General features: G+C 51.7%; 9 protein-coding genes across 9 annotated transcripts; 5 read left to right on the top strand and 4 right to left on the bottom strand.

Moving 5' to 3' along the window:
- Positions 1 to 200: 200 nt before the first annotated feature.
- JCM6883_004137 (uncharacterized protein) lies at positions 201 to 1,980 on the bottom strand (the record flags this gene model as incomplete). The annotated part of the gene is made up of 5 exons (XM_076633175.1): positions 201 to 309; positions 375 to 909; positions 969 to 1,263; positions 1,409 to 1,716; positions 1,887 to 1,980. The coding sequence occupies 5 exons, from the start codon at positions 1,978 to 1,980 to the stop codon at positions 201 to 203; spliced, it is 1,341 nt and encodes a 446-aa protein (XP_076486780.1).
- Positions 1,981 to 2,445: 465 nt separating this feature from the next.
- JCM6883_004136 (uncharacterized protein) lies at positions 2,446 to 3,674 on the top strand (the record flags this gene model as incomplete). Its single annotated transcript, XM_076633174.1, has 5 exons — positions 2,446 to 2,575; positions 2,645 to 2,686; positions 2,741 to 2,868; positions 2,927 to 3,015; positions 3,083 to 3,674. The coding sequence occupies 5 exons, from the start codon at positions 2,446 to 2,448 to the stop codon at positions 3,672 to 3,674; spliced, it is 981 nt and encodes a 326-aa protein (XP_076486779.1).
- A 275-nt stretch (positions 3,675 to 3,949) lies between these two features.
- Positions 3,950 to 4,827, bottom strand: JCM6883_004135 (pre-mRNA-splicing factor SPF27 family protein; the record flags this gene model as incomplete). Its single annotated transcript, XM_076633173.1, has 4 exons — positions 3,950 to 4,019; positions 4,086 to 4,644; positions 4,706 to 4,735; positions 4,800 to 4,827. The coding sequence occupies 4 exons, from the start codon at positions 4,825 to 4,827 to the stop codon at positions 3,950 to 3,952; spliced, it is 687 nt and encodes a 228-aa protein (XP_076486778.1).
- A 135-nt stretch (positions 4,828 to 4,962) lies between these two features.
- JCM6883_004134 (acyl-CoA thioesterase) lies at positions 4,963 to 6,759 on the top strand (the record flags this gene model as incomplete). Its single annotated transcript, XM_076633172.1, has 12 exons — positions 4,963 to 5,013; positions 5,091 to 5,141; positions 5,221 to 5,263; positions 5,355 to 5,428; positions 5,493 to 5,839; positions 5,898 to 5,957; positions 6,036 to 6,083; positions 6,144 to 6,201; positions 6,286 to 6,308; positions 6,380 to 6,508; positions 6,569 to 6,665; positions 6,727 to 6,759. The coding sequence occupies 12 exons, from the start codon at positions 4,963 to 4,965 to the stop codon at positions 6,757 to 6,759; spliced, it is 1,014 nt and encodes a 337-aa protein (XP_076486777.1).
- A 185-nt stretch (positions 6,760 to 6,944) lies between these two features.
- JCM6883_004133 (uncharacterized protein) lies at positions 6,945 to 8,136 on the bottom strand (the record flags this gene model as incomplete). Its single annotated transcript, XM_076633171.1, has 4 exons — positions 6,945 to 7,371; positions 7,438 to 7,459; positions 7,533 to 7,734; positions 7,807 to 8,136. The coding sequence occupies 4 exons, from the start codon at positions 8,134 to 8,136 to the stop codon at positions 6,945 to 6,947; spliced, it is 981 nt and encodes a 326-aa protein (XP_076486776.1).
- A 257-nt stretch (positions 8,137 to 8,393) lies between these two features.
- On the bottom strand, positions 8,394 to 9,395 carry PTH2 (aminoacyl-tRNA hydrolase; the record flags this gene model as incomplete). Its single annotated transcript, XM_076633170.1, has 8 exons — positions 8,394 to 8,496; positions 8,575 to 8,676; positions 8,738 to 8,763; positions 8,836 to 8,884; positions 8,942 to 9,000; positions 9,058 to 9,183; positions 9,244 to 9,276; positions 9,330 to 9,395. The coding sequence occupies 8 exons, from the start codon at positions 9,393 to 9,395 to the stop codon at positions 8,394 to 8,396; spliced, it is 564 nt and encodes a 187-aa protein (XP_076486775.1).
- A 342-nt stretch (positions 9,396 to 9,737) lies between these two features.
- Positions 9,738 to 11,582, top strand: JCM6883_004131 (uncharacterized protein; the record flags this gene model as incomplete). Its single annotated transcript, XM_076633169.1, has 4 exons — positions 9,738 to 9,932; positions 10,041 to 10,363; positions 10,651 to 11,319; positions 11,381 to 11,582. 4 exons carry the CDS (start codon positions 9,738 to 9,740, stop codon positions 11,580 to 11,582), a joined length of 1,389 nt encoding a protein of 462 aa, XP_076486774.1.
- Positions 11,583 to 12,089: 507 nt separating this feature from the next.
- JCM6883_004130 (uncharacterized protein) lies at positions 12,090 to 13,527 on the top strand (the record flags this gene model as incomplete). Its single annotated transcript, XM_076633168.1, has 7 exons — positions 12,090 to 12,169; positions 12,284 to 12,487; positions 12,568 to 12,632; positions 12,698 to 12,765; positions 12,831 to 13,312; positions 13,372 to 13,400; positions 13,466 to 13,527. 7 exons carry the CDS (start codon positions 12,090 to 12,092, stop codon positions 13,525 to 13,527), a joined length of 990 nt encoding a protein of 329 aa, XP_076486773.1.
- A 2,021-nt stretch (positions 13,528 to 15,548) lies between these two features.
- Positions 15,549 to 18,758, top strand: JCM6883_004129 (uncharacterized protein; the record flags this gene model as incomplete). The annotated part of the gene is made up of 12 exons (XM_076633167.1): positions 15,549 to 15,792; positions 15,866 to 16,099; positions 16,157 to 16,435; positions 16,513 to 16,529; positions 16,597 to 17,010; positions 17,069 to 17,124; positions 17,193 to 17,455; positions 17,524 to 17,745; positions 17,817 to 17,905; positions 17,972 to 18,056; positions 18,120 to 18,217; positions 18,282 to 18,758. 12 exons carry the CDS (start codon positions 15,549 to 15,551, stop codon positions 18,756 to 18,758), a joined length of 2,478 nt encoding a protein of 825 aa, XP_076486772.1.
- Positions 18,759 to 19,111: the final 353 nt, after the last annotated feature.

The raw sequence follows: 19,111 nt of genomic DNA, 5'->3' as shown, positions 1-19,111 counted from the left end.
GTTGCAACAAGGGGTGAACAGAATGAGCGCGAGGAAGCGTCGGAGATATGAGGAGAGAAGAGAAAGCGAGAGGGAGGAAGCGTCGGAGACGTGAGGAGTGAAGAGAAAGCGAGAGGGAGTCGAAGAGAGTGTTGACGAGGGAGAGAAGTGAGAGAGATGGCGACCCGAGTGAGTGAATCTGAGGGCAAGGAAGTCTATATCTATGCGGAGACCTTTCGGTGTCGGTCGCAGAAAGCTTCGATTCTGTCGCAAGCCGACATGAGGATATCGAGAGGAGTTGTCGTGACGAAGCGCATGTAGCCCTCCAATCTGTGAGAATGGAAGGTCATGTCAGCATCGAACACGGGGAAGGCTGCTGACAAGCTTGAACTCACCGGAAGCAGGCCCCCGGAAGAATGAAAACGCGTTCTTCCTCGTGAAGAGCCTCGACGAACGCCTTGTCGTTTTCGAACTCAAAGTTCTTCAGCCCGGAACAAATAAGGTACATCGCTCCTTGAGGCATGAGGGGTTCGAGTCCTTCGATCTTGCTCAACCTCGCGTGAAGGGCGATTCCAGTCTTTTCGAGTTTATCCATCGTATCGACGTAGAATTTCTCGGGAGTATTGGTGAGGATGGCGGGGAGAGCTCGTTGCATAGTCGAGTTGGGACCTTGAAGACGGAAACTGTACTTGGCGAGTCCACCTTTGATTTCCGCAAGCACTCCTTGAGGATCGTGGAGGATTATCCAACCGAGCCTCCAACCAGGGGCGAGCCATCGTTTCGAGACCGCACCGACGACGATCACGGGAGAGTCACCGCAAACGGAAGCGTAAGGAGTGAAGACTCCTGCGTTGAATTTGCCTTGGACTCGAGGAGCGTCGGCGGATTTGGGTCGAGGTCCAGAGACGCTCCAGGCAAGACCAGCGTAGACTGCGAATTCATAGATTGGTTAGAGTCGAGCTACAACACGGTCGGTAGCAGGAACTCACCTTCGTCCGCAATCACGACAACTTGTCTCTGGCTCATCAAGGCAGCAAACTCCTTGAGATGAGCCGCAGAGTAGTTCGTGCCGGTAGGGTTTCCCGGGTTACAGAGAATAATCGCTGCCGTGTTCTCGTCGATGAGAGAGTCGATATGGTCGAGATCGCACTCGAAACCGCGCTGGGGCAAAAGATCGTAATAGCGTAGTTCGACGTTCGAGACAGCTGCCATAGCCTCGTATGCCGTGAAGAGAGGTCTTGATACGAGTAAGTTCTTGCCTTCGCTGCAGAGTGTCGAGATCGCCTACAGCACAAGAAGCAATAAGAGGAGCAAATTTCCGATTCGTCAGTTTTCAGAATCGCGATGAATGGCGATCAACTTCGCGCTCGGGATGTCCACCGTCTGCGATGAAAGCTTCACAGACGTTCGTCTGGACTTTACGACTTACAGATTCGAGAGCACCACTGCAGCCGTGGCTCATTACGACATCATCCTTCGTCGGCTTGAAGTTTCCATCCGGTCCTTGCGAGAAGTAGTTCGCGACCGCCTCCCTCGCATCGGCATATCCAACACTCTCTGGGTATCCTAGTGATCTGAGGCCTTCGAGACTGTCACGGATAGCATCGATCGACTCCTGAGCGGGCTTGAAGTTTCCGTAAACACTCGGGTCTCCGATTCCGAGGTTGATGAGAGGTTTATCGACTCCTTCTTCAGGAGGTGCAGAGAGGTCGATGCCGGCAATGATCTCGCGGATAGCTGAGATGGGAGGGAAGTGCGAGGTCCGGAGAGAGAGCAGCGATAGAAGGGGAACAGAGAGAGCGTAATGGAGAGGTGGAGCGTCATAACCGTGGTGGCAGAGGAGGAGCAGGATCAGGGAGTCAGGAACCTCAAACAGCCATTGATCAAGGAAGAAGGGAAAAACTCACGGTTCGAGATCCTAGCGACTTGCGGGTTAAGCTCTGCCTTCTTCCACGCTTTACTAGGTCCAGATGAACCGGAGAGTACGTTCGCGTCGGGCATGTTGCGGTCAGATAAAAGTTGATTGATGAAGGGAGAAGTTGATGAAGGGGAGGAGCGTCTAGTGAGTCGTGTGGACGTGGGTCAAGTAGTGTAGGTGAATCTATAGATGTAGGCGAGAATCTAAAGGCGAGTCGGTACCGCAAACGTGTTATCGAGTGATGAGGAGTCAAAAGAAGAAATCGGCAGGGTCCGCTTTGAAAACTCGAGCCTTTCGGTTTGCCGACGAGCTCTTATCTGTCTTCTTCCGCGATGTGATTTGACTCGTTGATAGGCGCAAGCCCTAGTACCTCCAGATGTCCTCACATCCGCTGAAGTCTCGCTTCGTGGTCCGCGGATCTCTTCGCAAAGCGCTCGTTCCCTTTTAGGCTCGAGCTCTGTACCGAGGCTCCGACTCAGCTACGACTCGGCTTTGCTCTTGCTCTCTCTCTTCCGCTCGAGGTCGACACACCTGAAGCCCAGCCCAAGATGGTACTGTGGATCTCGCCTTGGAAGCTTTTCAAGAACGAAGTGCTCGCCGGAGTCATCTTCATCCTCGCCCTCGTCGCTTTGCTGCTCGATGTCACTCTGATTGCCCTGAGATCGTACTGGTATGCCTGTGAGTCGATGTCCATCCCGGGATCGCCAGAGATCGGTGCTAACCTCCCATTACATCGACGTTCTCTAGATGTCACAGATTGGCAGTTGGATAATCTCCTCGGTCTCGATGGTAAGAGCACATTGTCATTGTTGTCCTCCTCACACTGACCCTCGCGTCGTACAGGAATCTCATTCGGAATCCTGTTATCGATCCTCTGGTGGTCACTCCAAGTCTGTCTCTTGGTTGACCTCCTCGCGACCCTCTTGATCGCATCTCGGGACCTACAAGAAGGTACCGTCGTTATATACGGCGTGAGCTTGTCCACTTGACCTCCAGAGCGAGAGACTAGACTAACCGAGAGATGAGCAGATCATGTCGATTATGCAAATTCCGCTCGTTCTCTTGTTCTTGATGTACGAGTTGACCCCGACGAACCAGCTATGGCTCCTCGTCGCTTGGTGAGTTTCCTATGCCTTCCTCACTCGGTGTGAAGACCACTCTGACTCTCCGTCTCGTCTCGAAAAGTGTCGAAACGAAATACGCGGAAGACTGTTCCGCCTGGCTCACCTCGCACAAGCACATGATGGTGATTCCTTCTGCCCTCGCCTGCGCCCTTCACATTATCATCGTCGGGCTCGCCTCCTACTACATTCGTCATCGTAAACCGACTTCAGCCTCCCTCCTCCTCGATGACGAACTAGAATACCTCAAAGAGCGGGAGAAGTCGAAAGAGGAGAAGAAGAAGAGAAAGGCTGCGAGAAAAGAAGAGAAGAAAAAGGCGAAAGAGGAGAAGGAGAAGAATAAGAAGAAACGAGGACCGACCTACGTTTGGAGAAGCGGTTCCTCGTCAGGAGAATCGGACGTCCCGACTTCGGAGGCGCCCTTCTGTGATCAAATCGACAAGGAGAAAGGACTCGACCTCATCCATGGTGCCGTTCATACGGACTCTTCCGACGGGGAGGAGAATAAGAAGAACCTGAGTCGCTCCCTCGATCAGGACCTCGAAAAGCAAGACCCTTCGGTTTTCGTCTCGCCTCCTCGACAAACAGAGAAGGAGCTAGGTAGGAGGAGTAGAAGAGGGAGCATGAGCAGCCGAAGGAGTTCGAGAGGTTACTAGGCGGCGTAAAAAGTTGAGGACCGAGGGTCGAAATGGTAGAGATTCGAGGAAGGACGCGGTGGTGTCGAAGAGGAGGGTCCTTTGGATATAGTTTCGAGCGGGAGTCGGAGCGTACAGGATAGTTGGCGGGAAAGGTCGGCGATACTGTTGCAGATTGGCGATTTCGTTCGTTCGCGCAAACCTAGACTTTGACCGGTCACTGGACATTGCTGCATCGTCCGAGAGATCATGTAGACGAAGAGCTGATGTTACAAACAAATGAGAGGGAAGGTCGTCTACTGAGCGGATTGTAATCTTTGCTGAACTGCCGCATGTCGTTGTCGTAGTTCGACGAGTTGTTCCTCCCTATCCGACGCAAGATCCGGACTAAGTTAGCCCGGTTCATCACTAGAGACTCAGGAGCGGACTCACAAAGCGAAACAACCAATCTCGAGCTGCATGTTTCCCGAAACCAATTCTGTCCATCTCTTCTCCAGCCTATTCAAGACCTCTCCCCCTTTCTCCTGATCTGCCTTCCTCCTCCTGTTAACATCTTCCACAGTCGTCTTGACTCCCTCTCCCTCGTTCTCAGTCCGTTTGATCGCGTTCTCCACTGCGAAGTTTTGGACCCTCCAACTATTCGCACCAAACTGATTCAACAACGTTCCGTTGATCGACCTCAACCGTTGATGTTCCAATTGTGCCAAACTCGTTTCGTACGCTTTCTCCCACGCTTCCAACGAGTCTTGATCCTCCTCTCGAGGGAACGGCATCGCGTAACGAGTCGTGTCGAGTCCTTCTCCTGCTTTGACCGGCTTCTTCGCTTGTAGTCGAGATAGTTCATTTGCTAGGAGCTGGGAATGGGTAGAAGAGGTAGGCAGAGGTCGGGGAGCAGCGAGATGAGAGAGGTTTGATGGGTTGGCAGAAGGGTTCGTGGGAAGGAGGGAACGGAGTTCGACCGCGATCAGAGAGTTGATTTGAGGTCCGAGATCTACGAACACGAGTCTATCAGCTATCTATCCAGCTACAGGCGTTCGACGGAGGAAGTTTACTCGGATTGTCATCTAAATCTCGATCATAATCTGTCGAAACAAGGCAAACGAGGTCAGCGAGAGCAGCACTGAGCTAAGAAGAGTGTATACTTACATGGTAGACTGTCTATCGGCGCGTTCATCGTTGTTTGAGGTGAGGTCGAAATTGTTAGAGAGCAACGAATTTCGCTAAGTCCCGAATACCGGTCGGCTATCTCCTGTTTGCTCGGCTTTCTCTCTCCTTACTTTTCTCTCTTCACCTACAGCCCACCACAACAATGTCAGAATACTCAGCGACTCAAGCGGAACAGTCAATCATCTCGGCTATCGTATGTTTCCCTTCTTCCCCCTCTTCTTCCGGTTCTCTCCACCGAGTTGCCGAAACTCAGTCCTCGTCTCGAGACAGGACCTGGAGGACATCGATAGGGACCTGTACAGGTCGAAGGAACTCTGGAAGGTAAGGCCAATCCTGCGCGACTCGTCCGGAACCGGGCTTTTGTACTCATCGTCTCCTTCAACCTCTTACCTTGTAACAGCCGGGAGCAGGAAGAGGTGTATTCGGAGGTCAAATAATCGCTCGTAAGCATCGTTCTGCCTCCTGATGGAAACAGTACTTCGAGCTGACCATGCTTTCGATCTATTTTCCTTTCTCGCTCACTCGCACAAACAGAGGCTGCTTGGGCTGCCACGAAATCAGTACGCAGGGACGACGCCGACACGAAGAAGAGTCTGCACTCTCTCCACGTACGCTGTTCTTCGCGTCTCCCACATGTGCGACTGTTGCTCAAAACGAAAACTCTTCATCTAGTGCTATTTCCTCAACTTTGGTAACGCCGATATCCCCGTCCTCTACTCCGTGCAACGTCTCCGCGACGGTCAATCCTACGCAACTCGTACCGTCCTCGCAACTCAAGCCGGAACTCCAATCTTCACCCTAACCTGCTCTTTTGCCTTACCGGAACCCAAACAACCCGTTCGAGAATTAGGACTACCGAGATGGCCCCTCAAGTATACAAGGACTGAAGAAGATGAACAGGAGAAGAAGGAGAGCCTGGGGGAGAAGATTCCGGAACCGGAAGAATGCGAAAGTACGGAAATCGTGTTGAAGAAAGCGTTGGGAATGGCTGGAAGTTTACCGAACAAGCTCAAGGACTAGTGAGCGCATACAATCCACTCGATTCTTGCACTCTTTGCTCACGCGCTCGATTGACAGTGTCGAACGACAAATCGAGGAACGTAAGTTGTCGAGTATCGAAATCCGCAACACCGACAAGTAAGCCCATTCCCGTCTTGCCTTCGACTACTTGCAGCTGAAAACACTGACGCTTGCACCGCTTCTACCGTACGACAGGAGAGACATTGGACACATTTTCAGCTATGAGCGATCCGCTTCGCAACAGTATGTCTTAGCCTTTCCTGCTCCGGAGACGTGGAGCTGACGTTGCCCAATCTCCGGCAGACAATTGTACTGGTTCCGCTCTCGAGCTCCCGTGATGAATGATCCAGCGTTTCAAAAAGTGAGCTTTTCTTTCTCTAGTCTTACCTCGTTTTGGCTCGTTCATGCTGACGTCTGGCGTCTTCTGACCTGTTCAACCTGACAGTGTGTACTCGCCTATGCCTCAGAGTACGTCCAAACTCGCGCCTCTCGAGGTCTCACACAGCTAGACTGACCTTGTTTTCGCCGCCCTGAAACAGCCTCAACTTCATTGGCACTGCAGCGCGCGCATCAGGACTCGGTTCATCGACGAGACCTCGACTAGGAATGCTAGCATCTCTAGATCATTCAATGTATTTCTACAACGAGGATCTTCAAGTCGACGATTGGTGGGTCTCTCTCCTTCGAACATGCTCACGTGAATTATGCTGACTGTTTCACTACTGTAGGATGTTGTTCTACATGCAAAGTCCCGTGACGAAGAACGGAAGAGGGTTGGTACAAGGTCGAATTTATAAGCGAAATGGAGAATTGGCCGTAGTTTGCGTAAGTTTCGCGAGTCTTATCTCCCAACCCGCCGTCACTGAAGCTCGCATAATCCATGTAGGTACAAGAAGGTGTCGTTCGCGCTGGTCTATAGACGGGGTTGTTGAGCTTAGCCTTCGACCGGGTTGTAACGAATACGGGTCCGTGCAGGGTTTGAATAGTGATCAAATCTGAATGAAGAACAAGTGGTAACAAAGAGAAGTCTCACAGAAAGAAGACAAAGGAAGAGAGAGTGTGGGTGATAAACATGAAGGGGAGAGAAAACTATCGAAATGTTGTTCAAGCTCGTTTCGTCGGCATGAGGCCCATAGGTCCATCCCCTCCACCAGCTCCGGTCTCTTCTTCTTCCTCGGGATGTTTCGTCTTCCCAGTCTCTTCGGGCTTACCTCCCGTCTCAGTCTGAGTCGAACCTTCTACGGGTTTAAGGGTATTGGTCGCTCCCTCTTCTTCCCCTTCGCCGGGCGCGTGAGTCTCTTCACCTTCGACAGCAGTACCCGTCGAAGTCGCAGTATCCGTCTCCTTTCCTGTGGCCGTTCCAGGATCGGTCGCTTCCGAACCGGTTTCTGATGCGTCCGTCGATTCGCCCGTGAGGGTTCCGGTAGACGTCGCGGTACCGGTACCGGTTGGAGCTGCAGTTGCGCCCGTCTTGTCGGAAGAAGAAGAGGAGAGCGCTCCGGACGAGGTTGAAGTCGATAATGCGGTCGAGCTACGAAAAATATCGACAAGTTAGCGACTGCGAAGCGAGGACTTGCGCGATAAGCCGGAAACTCACGTTGAGCTACCAGTGCTCGATCCTGTTCCCATAAACCGTATGGCATGAGCTCATAAGATTGAAGGATAGAGAGAAAGAAAGAAAGTAAAGCTCACCTGTGTGAGTCGAGCTCAGACCAGTCGAGGACGAGCTCGAGGAGGCTGAACCTCCCGAGAGACTAGGGAACCAGCCTTTTTGATTCCATCCGACCACTCCAAGGACGACAACGACGAGAGCTAAGATACCAAAGATGGCACCAATGATCATGCATCCGTTGGATCCTCCGCCTCCTCCTCCTCCGGCGGCGTAGGCTCCTTGCTGAATTTTCACGAAAAAGGTTTTCGAGCTCAGTTATGAGACGACCTCGATGAGCGGCACTTGAACACTCACGATGGGTTCCGTTCCACTCCTCATTGTCCAAACCTTCTTACTCTTCGTTCCTTTCTGCTTCTTCTTGTTGTTATTGATCATTTGACCGATCAATTTCTCCTCGTCCTCAAGTTGGTATTCTTCATCGCTCGATGGCAACTCTGGGGCATTGACGTATCCCTTTCGAGTACCTTCGGAACGAGTCGCAGAGTTGGTAGGTACGTCTCGGTACGGTTCCCTTTTTCCGGTCTCGGATTCAGAAGACGAGGACGAAGAGGAAGAAAGGTCCGATTCACTGAGGAAATCGTCGTGACGATCACGGGCGTTCTCTTTCGATTGTCGTCGAGGCATTTCGAAGAAAACGGGGAAGTGAACTGAAGGAAAGAAAGAGGTGGGTGACTGTGCGTTTGATTCGTTCCTCCAATTTGAAGGTCCGTGATTTCACCGCGGAGGCAGGGTTCGAGCTTTCGTCCGTGACGTGACTGAAGCTCAGCGTCGAAGTCGTCGAGCCAACGTCGAGAATTCTCTCCTACGAACGATGCAAAGGAAAGAAGAGAGAAGATGGTAAATTCTGGGTTTGTTCTCGTTTCAAATGTAAGAGACAAGATTTACAAGAGCTTGAGATTCCCCGTTACTTGATTGACGAGACGAACGGGAGCTGGTCCGATACCGAGTACTGTGGTGCTGCCTGCAGCGACTTGAGTACGACCGCTGTTTGCGCACGAGGAGGGGAGAAAGACTGAGCTCAGTGCGTTGTCAATCGAACTTGGAAGCGTGTCGAGGACTTACGCATCTTGAATTGAACGAGCGCAGATACCGAGTGATTTCGCGGTGGCCTGGAGGATGAGGAGCTCGTCTTCGGAATCACATTTCACTGCAATTTTAGCTTGTCTGCGTTCGACCAGAAAGAGGTCAGCGAGCGATCGAGATCAGCGCCGGGAGCTTGCATTACCCTGTTCGTTCCCAGTGGTTGATGAGCTGTTCGACGAGGGAGTGCGTTGTGAGCAAGATGGCGAATGAAAAAAGGAAAACGGCAAATTCGAAACTCACCTTTGGGTTCGAGCGATTCAGGCTCTTGTAGCAAGCGAGGGTGGCGTGACTATCGCATTATGAGATCAGTGTGAGAACACAAGAGAGCGAGAAAGAGGTAGCATACCCGCATTGAGCAGCGATTTTGCCTTTGTTCATATTTAAATCGGTTCGGACGACGAGAACCTGGCCACAAACGGGGGTCAGACCACGTCGAGAGGAGCTAAAGTGAGGTACGCGTACGAGTTTGCAAGGCTCATCTCCTTCTGCGTTGACAAACTTGAGTTCATCGTCGTCTCCCGCTTCAGAATCAGTTTCGTAGTCAGAGTCTTCCGCCTCCGCAGCTTGTTTCCCTTTCTCGATTGATCGCTACGATAGTGTGTACATGTCAGCTTACGACAGACAATTTCGAGGGGCGCTCAGGCTCACTGTGATGGGAAGAGTTGAACCAACTCCGACAAACTGCAGCAGAACAGATCAGCGACGGCTTCGGGAGGCGATCGGGATAGACTCACATATCCAATCAATCCAGCAGTCAATGAACAAGCGGCTGCAGTTCCCCAGAGCGAAGGTGAAGCCATGACCGAGTGATCGAAACAGAGAGAGAGTTTTTGAATTCCATCTCTTCTCCTCCCAACTCCCCCCTTCCCCTCACCGCACTGATCGCTCGCTTGCGGGATCTCAAGCGTAAAGTGTAGAGCTTTCTTGATCTTTCAGGACTGCAGTATCTCCTCGCCCGCCTCGGCCCCGATCGATTCTCATCTTTTCCATCTTCTTCCATCCGACCTCATTCTCTGGAACTCGTCCGCAAGACTACTCGCGCGCATTCCGATCTTCGAATCCGACTGTAACTCACTCCAGCAAGCAAGCAACGTACTCTCCTCTTCCGATCCGACGAACAGACTCGCGTTCAGGTAGAAACGATGTCAGAAAGAGGCTACGTCGATGCTGCTCCCGGTAGACGAACTGCTGCAGGAGCTCTACTCATCGGTGGCTACAACCCTTCAAAGCTTTGGGTCGGCGGGTTGCCAGAAACGGCGACGCTCGCAGATTTGGAGGATTGTTTCGGTCAAATCGGTCCTTGTTCTTGCACTCTGAAAAGAGGGTTTGGGTTCGTCGTAAGTTACCACCCACTGTACTCCTCATAAGGCTGCGAGCAGCTCCCTCGATCGAGTCGCTCGTGAGAGTCACAACTCACTCTTTCGAACTTTCGCTCAATTTATCAGGAATACAACGATCCAACGCACGCGAAAGAAGCCGTCGATCGATACAACGAAGGACATTTCTTGGGAGCTCAGATCAAAGTCGAACTTTCACTCGCGCGCGCTCCCGAATCTGCGACGAGTAAAGGCGGTTCTGAACCTCCGTCTTCGAATCCGTTCCCGCTCCCACTACTCGGCGCCCCTCCGAGTTCGAAATCTGGATGCTTTGTCTGCGGTTCATTGGATCACTGGGCGAGAGAATGTCCAGATGCCGACAAGATGCCGTTACGAAACCCGCCAGGAAGTGATCGACCTTCAGATGCGAGGAAACCGATGTGGATCAACGGGTGCGTTACAAAGTTTTCTCGTATCTGTCTCCGGGGCGTCTCAACATCTTCTACCTTGAGACCCTCCCCCTTTTCAGCCATCGTTGCTCGGTTCTCCGTTCTGACTTGATTTTCTCTTCTCTCTTCTCTTTGGCTTTCAACCCCTTCGCGAATCACCTATCTCACTACAATTATATACCCCACTACTTGAAGACCCCCGAAAGAGTTCGCTTGGTTTCTCGTTTCCTGTCTCTTCGCTGGCGTGTGTTCAGTTCAGGCTGACCTTTGTCTCTTCTCTCGTTTTCCAGATCGAAAGGCCCTCGCGGTGGACGCAACAGCGGTCCTCCTCCTCCTCCAATGAGTCGAGGTCCCCCTCCTCCTGGCCCGAACTACCCTCCTCGATACGACATGCCTCCGTTCGATCGCTACAACGCTGGACCTCCGCCTCCAGCTTACGGCAATCGTGGTCCTGATCCTTACTACGGCCGAGCTGGACCTCCCCCGCCGCTTCGTGACGATTATCCTCCTTACGCTCCTCCTCCGATGAACGCTCCTTTCGATCGAGCTCCTTATCCGCCTCCGCCTTCGAACGGTGGCCCATACCCTCCTCCTCCTCTTCGCAATGATCCTTACTCTGATCGCTACGGTCCTCCTCCTCCTTCCGGACCACCAGGTCGTTCTCCCGAAATGCCTCCAATGCCTTACGGAGGTCGAAACGGTTCGATCGACTCTCGTCCTCCTTACGGTGCTGGACCTCCTCCTCCTCTCGATCCTTACTCGCGTGGTGGACCTCCGCCCCTGGGTCCTCCTGGTTTCCCTCACGATGGACCAGCTTACGATCCGAGAGAAGAACGAGTTCCTTCGGGAGGACGTTACGGGCCTTACCCTCCGAGGGAAAGGGAGAGGGAGAGAGAAAGGGATCGTGATCGAGATGATCGAGGAAGACCAGGTAGCGTGTACGGTGAACGATCTCCGAGGTGAGTTTTACCTTGCTCTCCATTTCCTGGAGTTACGGGGAGCTCACACATTCCTCCGCAGAATGGAACGTCGTCGATCTCTCTCCCCTCGTCGTGGTGACCGAAATGGCTACGGACCTCCACCTTCGAATGGTGGCGATCCTTACTACTCGAATCACCGACCGCCTCTCCATCCTCAGAACGGCTACGGACGACCCATGTCTCCCGGACCTGGACCGAGGTACCCTCCTCCGCTTCCTAACGATCCTTACCCTCGACGATAAAACCTCAATCTTCGCCATCTTCTCCAAAATATGAATCAGCTCGAAACACGGTTCGACAAAAACTACTTCCCTCACCTTATCTCTGCTTCTTTCTTGTCTCAACAACACGTTCTCTGTACTTCTTGTACTCTCTCTCTGTCTTGTCCCTCTGATTCCCCCTCCGTCGCCGCATCAATCAATACTTCAGCTATGAGTTTCGTCATATCTCTCTGTGTTCTCTTGCTTCTCTTGCTGTTTTCTTGAGACGGAATGAAACATTCGCTTTTCTTGATCATCATGTTGTCAGTCGGGTCAGAGGCTCTCTGGAGAATGTGGGTCTTGCCTGCGAAACTGAACTTATGTGCGATGACCGAAATTCAGCTCTTCCTCTGACCTGTCACCTCTCACCTCGACTTCAGCGCTACAGCTCACACAACCTTACATCCGTCAACAGTCAAGACATAAGCAGCGAACGACGAACAGCCTCTACAGACTTCCCCTCTCTCTCCACTTTCCCGCAGAGCCTGCATGTCCGCTTCCGACTCGACACCTCGCGATGGGCAGCAGGAGAAGCCAGACCCCATCTTACTATCTCTCTTTGCGAACCGGTAAGCCCACCTGCGGTTTCATCAGCAGCTAGAGCGGACTGATTCTGGAAGATTGAATGATCGCTCTCTGAGCTCGCTCAAGCTGACTCTACGATGCTGTATCTCTGGCTACAGCTTCATGTCCATCGCAGAAGCTCAAGGAAGGGCTCTCGAAAAGACCTCGATTTCAACCAACATCAAAGAACGACTCGACTATTCGTGCGCGATCTTCTCCCCAAATGGAGATCTGATTGCGAATGCTCCACATTTACCGGTCCATCTGGGATCGATGAGTTTCGCGGTGAGGTATCAGATCGAATTGTTGAAAGGGGATTTGAAGTGAGTTTCCATTCTCGTTTTCGTTTTCGTTTCGCGTCACACAATGACCCTCTTACTGCTCTGTTCGCACTCTACTGTAGTCCTGGAGACGTCATTCTGACGAATCATCCCGTCGCTGGAGGCTCGCATCTACCTGACATCACGGGTGAGAACGTTCCTCGCTGGATCTATGTTGCGAAACTCTGATCGCTTCAGTTGCGATCTCACAAGCTATCACTCCCGTTTTCGATGGCGACGAGATTATCTTCTTCGTCGCTTCTCGAGGTCATCACGCTGATGTGAGTCGTTTCGTCGTCGAATGGTCCGGCGTTTCAAGCTCATCATTCGCTCCGATACGGCTCAGATTGGTGGAATCACTGCTGGTTCAATGCCGCCGAACTCGAAGACTATCTTCGAAGAAGGCGCCTCCATCGTCTCGTTCAAGATCGTCGACAAGGGGAAATACAACCGATCCGAACTCTTGCGCTACCTCGTCGAAGAACCTGCGAAACATCCCGGTTGCAGTGGAACTCGATGCCTTGGCGACATCGAATCCGATCTCAAAGCTCAAATCTCGGCGAATCAGAAAGGAGCTTCCCTCATTCGACTATTCATCAAGGAGTACTCGCTCGAAGTCGTTCAGAAGTATATGCTGTGGATTCGAGACAACGCGGAGTTGGCCGTCAGGAACCTCTTGAAACGAGTTGCTCAAGCACAGAAGACGAACAAGTTACATGCGATCGATCACCTCGACGATGGAACACCAATCGAGCTCAACGTTACGATCGACGAGGAAAATGGGTCGGCGATTTTCGATTTCGAAGGAACTGGTCCTGAGATCTATGGGTACGCAGCCGCTCACAAGATAGAACTGCGCGGCTGAGCTGACGTGGTTCGCTCTGTAGCAATCTGAACACTCCGGCTTCCGTCACTCGTGAGTGAAGGGAAATCGGTTCAGCTGTGCTCTGAGCTCAGTTGCCGGTACATCATCACCCACAGACTCTGCTATCATGGAACCGAGAGCAATTGCTGAGAGGAGAGGAATTCGAGGTCGGATTTGAGTCGGAGGACTCGAACGAGGTGAAGAGGCGAATGCGCGATGATTACTGAGTTTGCTGGAAGACGGGTCGTAATCTGATTGAGTGATCCCACAATTCGCAGAATCCGTCACGAACCTACATTCATTGATTTGATGCGCTTAGTCAGACAGTCCAGAGACTGAACAGAGGAGAAAGAAAAAAGGTTTCTCACAAAGTTTTCCCATCCCTACTCCATCCCATCCCATTCGGCAATCCCATTCCCTCGATCAATCTCTCGACTTTCTCTGCCTCTTTCCCTCCCTCAATCCTCCATAAAACCTCCTCTTGTTTCCCACTCATCGGTTCCCCTCTCGCCGGTTTCGTACCCGCCAAAAACCTCCATTGAGGATCCGTCTCCCCCTTCATTATGCATCTTTGTCAGAGGATGTTCGGACTCGGGTAGTAGGGTATGATACGTGAGTGAAGAGGGGGAGAAGGATGAAGAGGAGAGACAGCGAGGAGGGAGGAACGCGAATCCTCGGTCGACGGCGGCGATGATCTGTAAGGGTGTCGATTGGAAAGAACAGTATAGAACAAGACGAGTCTTTCCGAGTGATAGCCTTACGCCAGGCTCTTTCGAGCCATCCCTTAAACGGATACAGGATGGGTGTCCCTGAGTATTGACACGGAGCGACTCGAACCTCTTGCGAAACCGATTCGACAACCTCTCTCAGCAAACGATCCCGGTTTCAATAGCGAGCATCTCGACGCTGAAGCTGAACGGAACTCGAGGAGACAGGGAAACGACAAGGCAAACAAAGCGACAGCTTTGCTCTTACCCTTCGGCATGCGATGGATGGGAGACACGATTCGCCAACGTAGGACGGAAAAGAAGACTTTGAGGAAGAAGCACCGCCAAAGGAGTCAAGAACGGGAAGCGAAAAGGAAAACTCATGAATTTGCACGAACGACTGACGAAGCTCTTTTCTCGGAACGAAGGTCTGCTTCCTATGCGCGAAGAACTGAGTGACTCCAGAGACCAGGTGAATGACAAGGCGGAGAATTACAAGCTGCACCGAGCAGGGAGTCTGATTGGGGACCCGAAAGCGATCTTTACTCGAACTCTCTACACGGATCGAAACGATGAGATCCCCCTCGTCCCGCCAATGCCATCAAATGCCGACGGTGGAAGGTGCAAACGGGAGGGTTACGAAATGGGCGAATACTCGCGAGATGAGTTCGGCGAAGAGATGTATTGTCTGTTCCAGCAGAGCGCAAGCTTGCAAGTACATAACCCGTTTTTTTTTTTGACGTGTGAGCTTGGGCATTGATTTCGCAAGAAATCAACCTCGCTCGCGACGAAAAGTCTTCGATCCCTGCGAAGGAGCAAATTTCGAACCTTTTTTGCGAAAGAAATCGTTTTCGGTCGCTCTCGAAGGTCTCGCAAACCTCAGTTATTGATGTGCCAGCGCTTGACCGCCACATGCACTGGATGTGTAAGAATGCAATAGTGAACGGAGTAGATAGCGTCAGGCTCCACTCGAGCAACATGGATTGAAAGGGAATCAGCCACAGAAAGCGCTGTCCCCTCTACTCAGCGCTACTCGTATCGCTCTGTAACGCTTGTGCTAGCATGCAAAAACCTCTTACTTCATCTGTGAACGAGATTACAAAGCCTCGAATGCAACGACGGGGGAACGAGATGAAGGAGAAGTTTCGAGAAGTAGTTTCAGATCAATTTCCTTCTTCTTTCACTCCTCATACTAGCTCGCAACAGCACAATGGCTAAGCGACGACAGTCAGTACCACCAAGCGACCCCCCTCCGACCCGCAAAACACGCTCCTCGGGACCGCCCGAACAAACTCCATCTCTCCCTTACAGTGATCATCCAAGAAGCAACAGATCCTTTCAACCTCTTAAGACCAAATACAATCAAAGAAGACAGAAACTCTGCGTCCAACGAGAGCCTGCCATACCGTCCGTCGAGCGCCAAACCGTTTACTTCAACATTTCAGACCATCTCTCGAGGAATGACGACGCGCGTGAAGAGCTCTGCAAGAATATGAAGATCAAGGTGAAGGAGAGGATCACCGCCGCAGAGGGAGCAGTGGCTGGAAGAGAGTTGAACGAAACCGAATTCGAAGCGATCGTTCGAGACGCAGGTGAGGAATTGGGATTAGGTCGGGGAAACGACAAGAGGGGCTTGGTCGTTGCGCATTTGGAACCGTCTAGCCGTCCAGGAGCTTGGAAAGTAGCAACGGGTAGTAGCCACCAGGGGACAGTAGAAGAAGAGGATTTCCGGCTCGGTAAATCGATTTAATTTTCATCACTCACCCGATGACAATCTCCCCGCCTCCTCCTCACCATTCACTCCAATAGATGTCATCACTAATCAACGTCTCGAAACTTCCGTCCCACCAACCCAACGATCAACCTCGTACGAACGAGCGATCAGCTCACTGAACAACATCGCACTCAGAGGACTTTCACTCCTAACGGCTCTCTCGTCTCTCGCGGCCGACGAACGTCACCCTCGTGCAGATTCTCGTTGGAACGAGACGTTTCTCCTAGAAGTCAACAAGTACCGAAAACCACTCCGTAAGATTATCTATGGTCAGTTCTCTCTCTTTTTCCCTTGTTCCGCCTCACTCACTTTCTATCGAATCTCAGATGACCACGTCCAAGTCTTCCTCAGAAACTACTCCTATCAGATCCAATGTCACTGCGTACGTCGTCAAGCAGGGGTTTACACCGCCGAGATCTCGTTTGCGGATAGAACCGGTACCAGGTCGGCCGAGGTCGCGGAGATCTACGAAGGATTCCTTGAGCTTCAGGAGAGTGGAGAGTTGAGCTGGGAAGAGGTCATGAGGGTACAGGAGGAATGGAAAGCAGGAAGGATCCCTCGACCCGGAATGAGTCTAGAGGAGGAACTCCGACGCGAATCCAAAGGTTCGCTCGGCTCCTCTTAGCCTATACGTACAGAATAGCATGGCATAACTGACTTCTCGTCTCTTTTGGCCGAAAAGCCGAAAGTAGTGCGATGGTTCGTTTCGTCGTTTCACTTTTCATCCGAAGTTTAGCTAAGAATCGCTGGTGATTACGGTCGTCAGTCGGAGCGCGTCAAGAGAAGCGTGACACGGGCTACTAACAGAATCGATCAATACCGAGGAGCGTCTATCAAGCAACGAGAAAGCCTAACGAGTCATATCGTCAGGAAGTACGTTTCGACGGAAGTGGTGGACGACAACGCTGGAGGAGGTTCGAAGAAGCAGAGAATGGAAACGATTAGGAGTTGTTTAACCGGCGAACCTCTGCTATCTCTCCCTGCTTCGGGAACAGTTCGAGAAGTTCGAGAATGGGTTGCGAATTCAGACGGCAAGTTCCTCCGCCTCTTCTCCGCCTCTTCTTCACGCTCTTCAGCTTCAATACTTACTTTCCTCTCGGGAACTGTAGGATTGGTCTCAATCGACCACTTTGATCAAATCGTTATCGGATTAGTGAACGGGGAAGTCATTCCAGTGATGGTTAGTTCTTCGCTTATTCTCTCGCCCCAACCCACACTGAGAACGAATTATTCTTCAGAACTCGGAATTAAATCTCGGACCAGTCTCGCTACAACTTAATTTCTTCAAATATCGGTGCATCTCGCTTCTCTCGATTTCGACGCTTCTCGCTAGACGTAGTTGACACTATCCGACGCTCTCAGATGGCCGTGTACTCTCCTCTCCTTCATGTTCGCTGGCATATCGATTTCTGAAGGAACGAACGGAATCGTCAACGAGAACGCTCCCCTCCTCGAGTCTCACTCTCGTCTTCTCAAACTTTCCAAAGCCGCCTACAAATGTCATCGAATCCCTTGTCCTCGATATCTCCGAGGTACTCTTCCGGTCTCTCGCATCAAGGACGTTCTCTTGGCCAATACACGCATTCTCGAATTACTCGGAGTAAACTTCGCTACTCCTTTACCTAGTGAGTTCCCTGGCTTCATCGGTTTCTCGCTGACTCTCGTGCCCTGACTGACTGTGTTCTTTCCACAGCCTTCGACGACTACCTCGAACATATGGGAATCACGGCGGACGACTTCGACGAATTTGCGAATGAACAACTTCAACAGATGTCGGATGACGAGTTTCTGGAGACCGGCGCTCAACTCGATATCGACTCGAACCCCCCTGTTCGACCCGGAATGAAGCTCAACAACGTAATCCCTCCCGGTTTCGAAGTCGAGATTCGTAAACTTTCGGAATCACTCGATAGAGGTGACTCTACTTCAAGCTGCCTCTCTCTGTTACCTGAATGAGCACTGATTGGCTCTCGATGACTAACACAGAGTTCAAAGACAACTACAACATGGTCTTCAAGAAGACGCGAGAGGGAGAAGGATCCGGTATTATTGCACTGACTAGTAATGGTACCGAGGTTCGTCCCTCCACTTCGCTCACTTCGTATTCACGAGCGCTGATCGGTCTTCGTACTCTGAGACAGAGCGTAGGCGACGTTTGCCGATTGTTATTGAAGTGGTCCAAGTTCCCCCTCCGAGAGGATTATGGCTTTGGAGGTGACAACCCTTGTTAGTCATTCTACTCTCTCCTGATGAGCTATACTGAGCTCATCGTCCACGTTCGATCGATAGGGGTCACTCTCTATGCAAACTCAATTTGCTTTGTCGCTGATTCAATCCTCGTAAAAAGAAAATATGATTCATTCGATGCTTCAACGAAGGTCTTCTTCGTGAGCTGATGTTTCCGCTACTTGTCTGCTCGCTCACCACTGACGATCTCGCTGCTTTTCACAGCACGACCCCATCAACCCGGGACTTCCTCTTGATCTTCCTCCCGACTCTAAACATCCCTTCATGCCGTCGATCTCTTCGAACGACCACCCTCGGCACCGACACGGTTGGAAGGCTAATGTCCCGGTCATTCAAGATCTCACCTTCAAAGGTTGGAGCGCCTCTCGCAACACGATGCGACTTTCCACTGCGGCTTCGAATTTGGGAGACGGGCGAGGGAACTCGACTGCGATCAAGCACAATAGAGAAACACTTCGCAAGAGCATCGAGTTCTTCCGAAACATTCCTGAAACAGGTTACGATTCCTTCATCAAAACGCTCCTCGATCCCAGTCCTGCCGGAAACACCTTCATCGACACAATTCTCACAGGTATCAACAACATCGACGCCTCTCGAACGTTCGCCCCCCCTCCCTCTGCTGATGCTAGTATGAAACGTGTGGAAAAGATGAATGAGATGGAAGAAGACGAAGGAGACTAGGATTTTGTTGGATTTTTTGCCTGCTTCGTTTCACTTTGTTCTGTCCCTACATTCGGTTACCCAGGTCTCCATATATCACTGAGCTCTCATACCCTCGCTTTGGCCTGCCAGCCATACTCATCCTGTAGCCCTAATTTTGCTATCCCTCTCTGCTGCGCATCCTTTCCGACCTTTACCTTTCTGTCGAGTCGAAGGTGAAGCTTTTAGTAATCCCGATGCCCCAACCCTTCTCTCGGAACGAGTCATCGGCGCAACGGTCCTCGATGGTTCGATTCTTCTGTTCTCCCGCCTTGTGAATTCAAATCTCGCGATCCCCTCGAACAGTCTCGCGAGAGGAAGAGTCAACCCGTTTG

This window comes from Sporobolomyces salmoneus, assembly GCF_050403485.1.
Source record: "Sporobolomyces salmoneus JCM6883 DNA, S_salmoneus_JCM6883_v1_ctg35, whole genome shotgun sequence".
Taxonomy (NCBI): Eukaryota; Fungi; Basidiomycota; class Microbotryomycetes; order Sporidiobolales; family Sporidiobolaceae; genus Sporobolomyces; species Sporobolomyces salmoneus.
The sequence above is the reverse complement of the archived record's forward strand: the minus strand, read 5'-3'. Positions and strand labels throughout refer to the sequence as shown.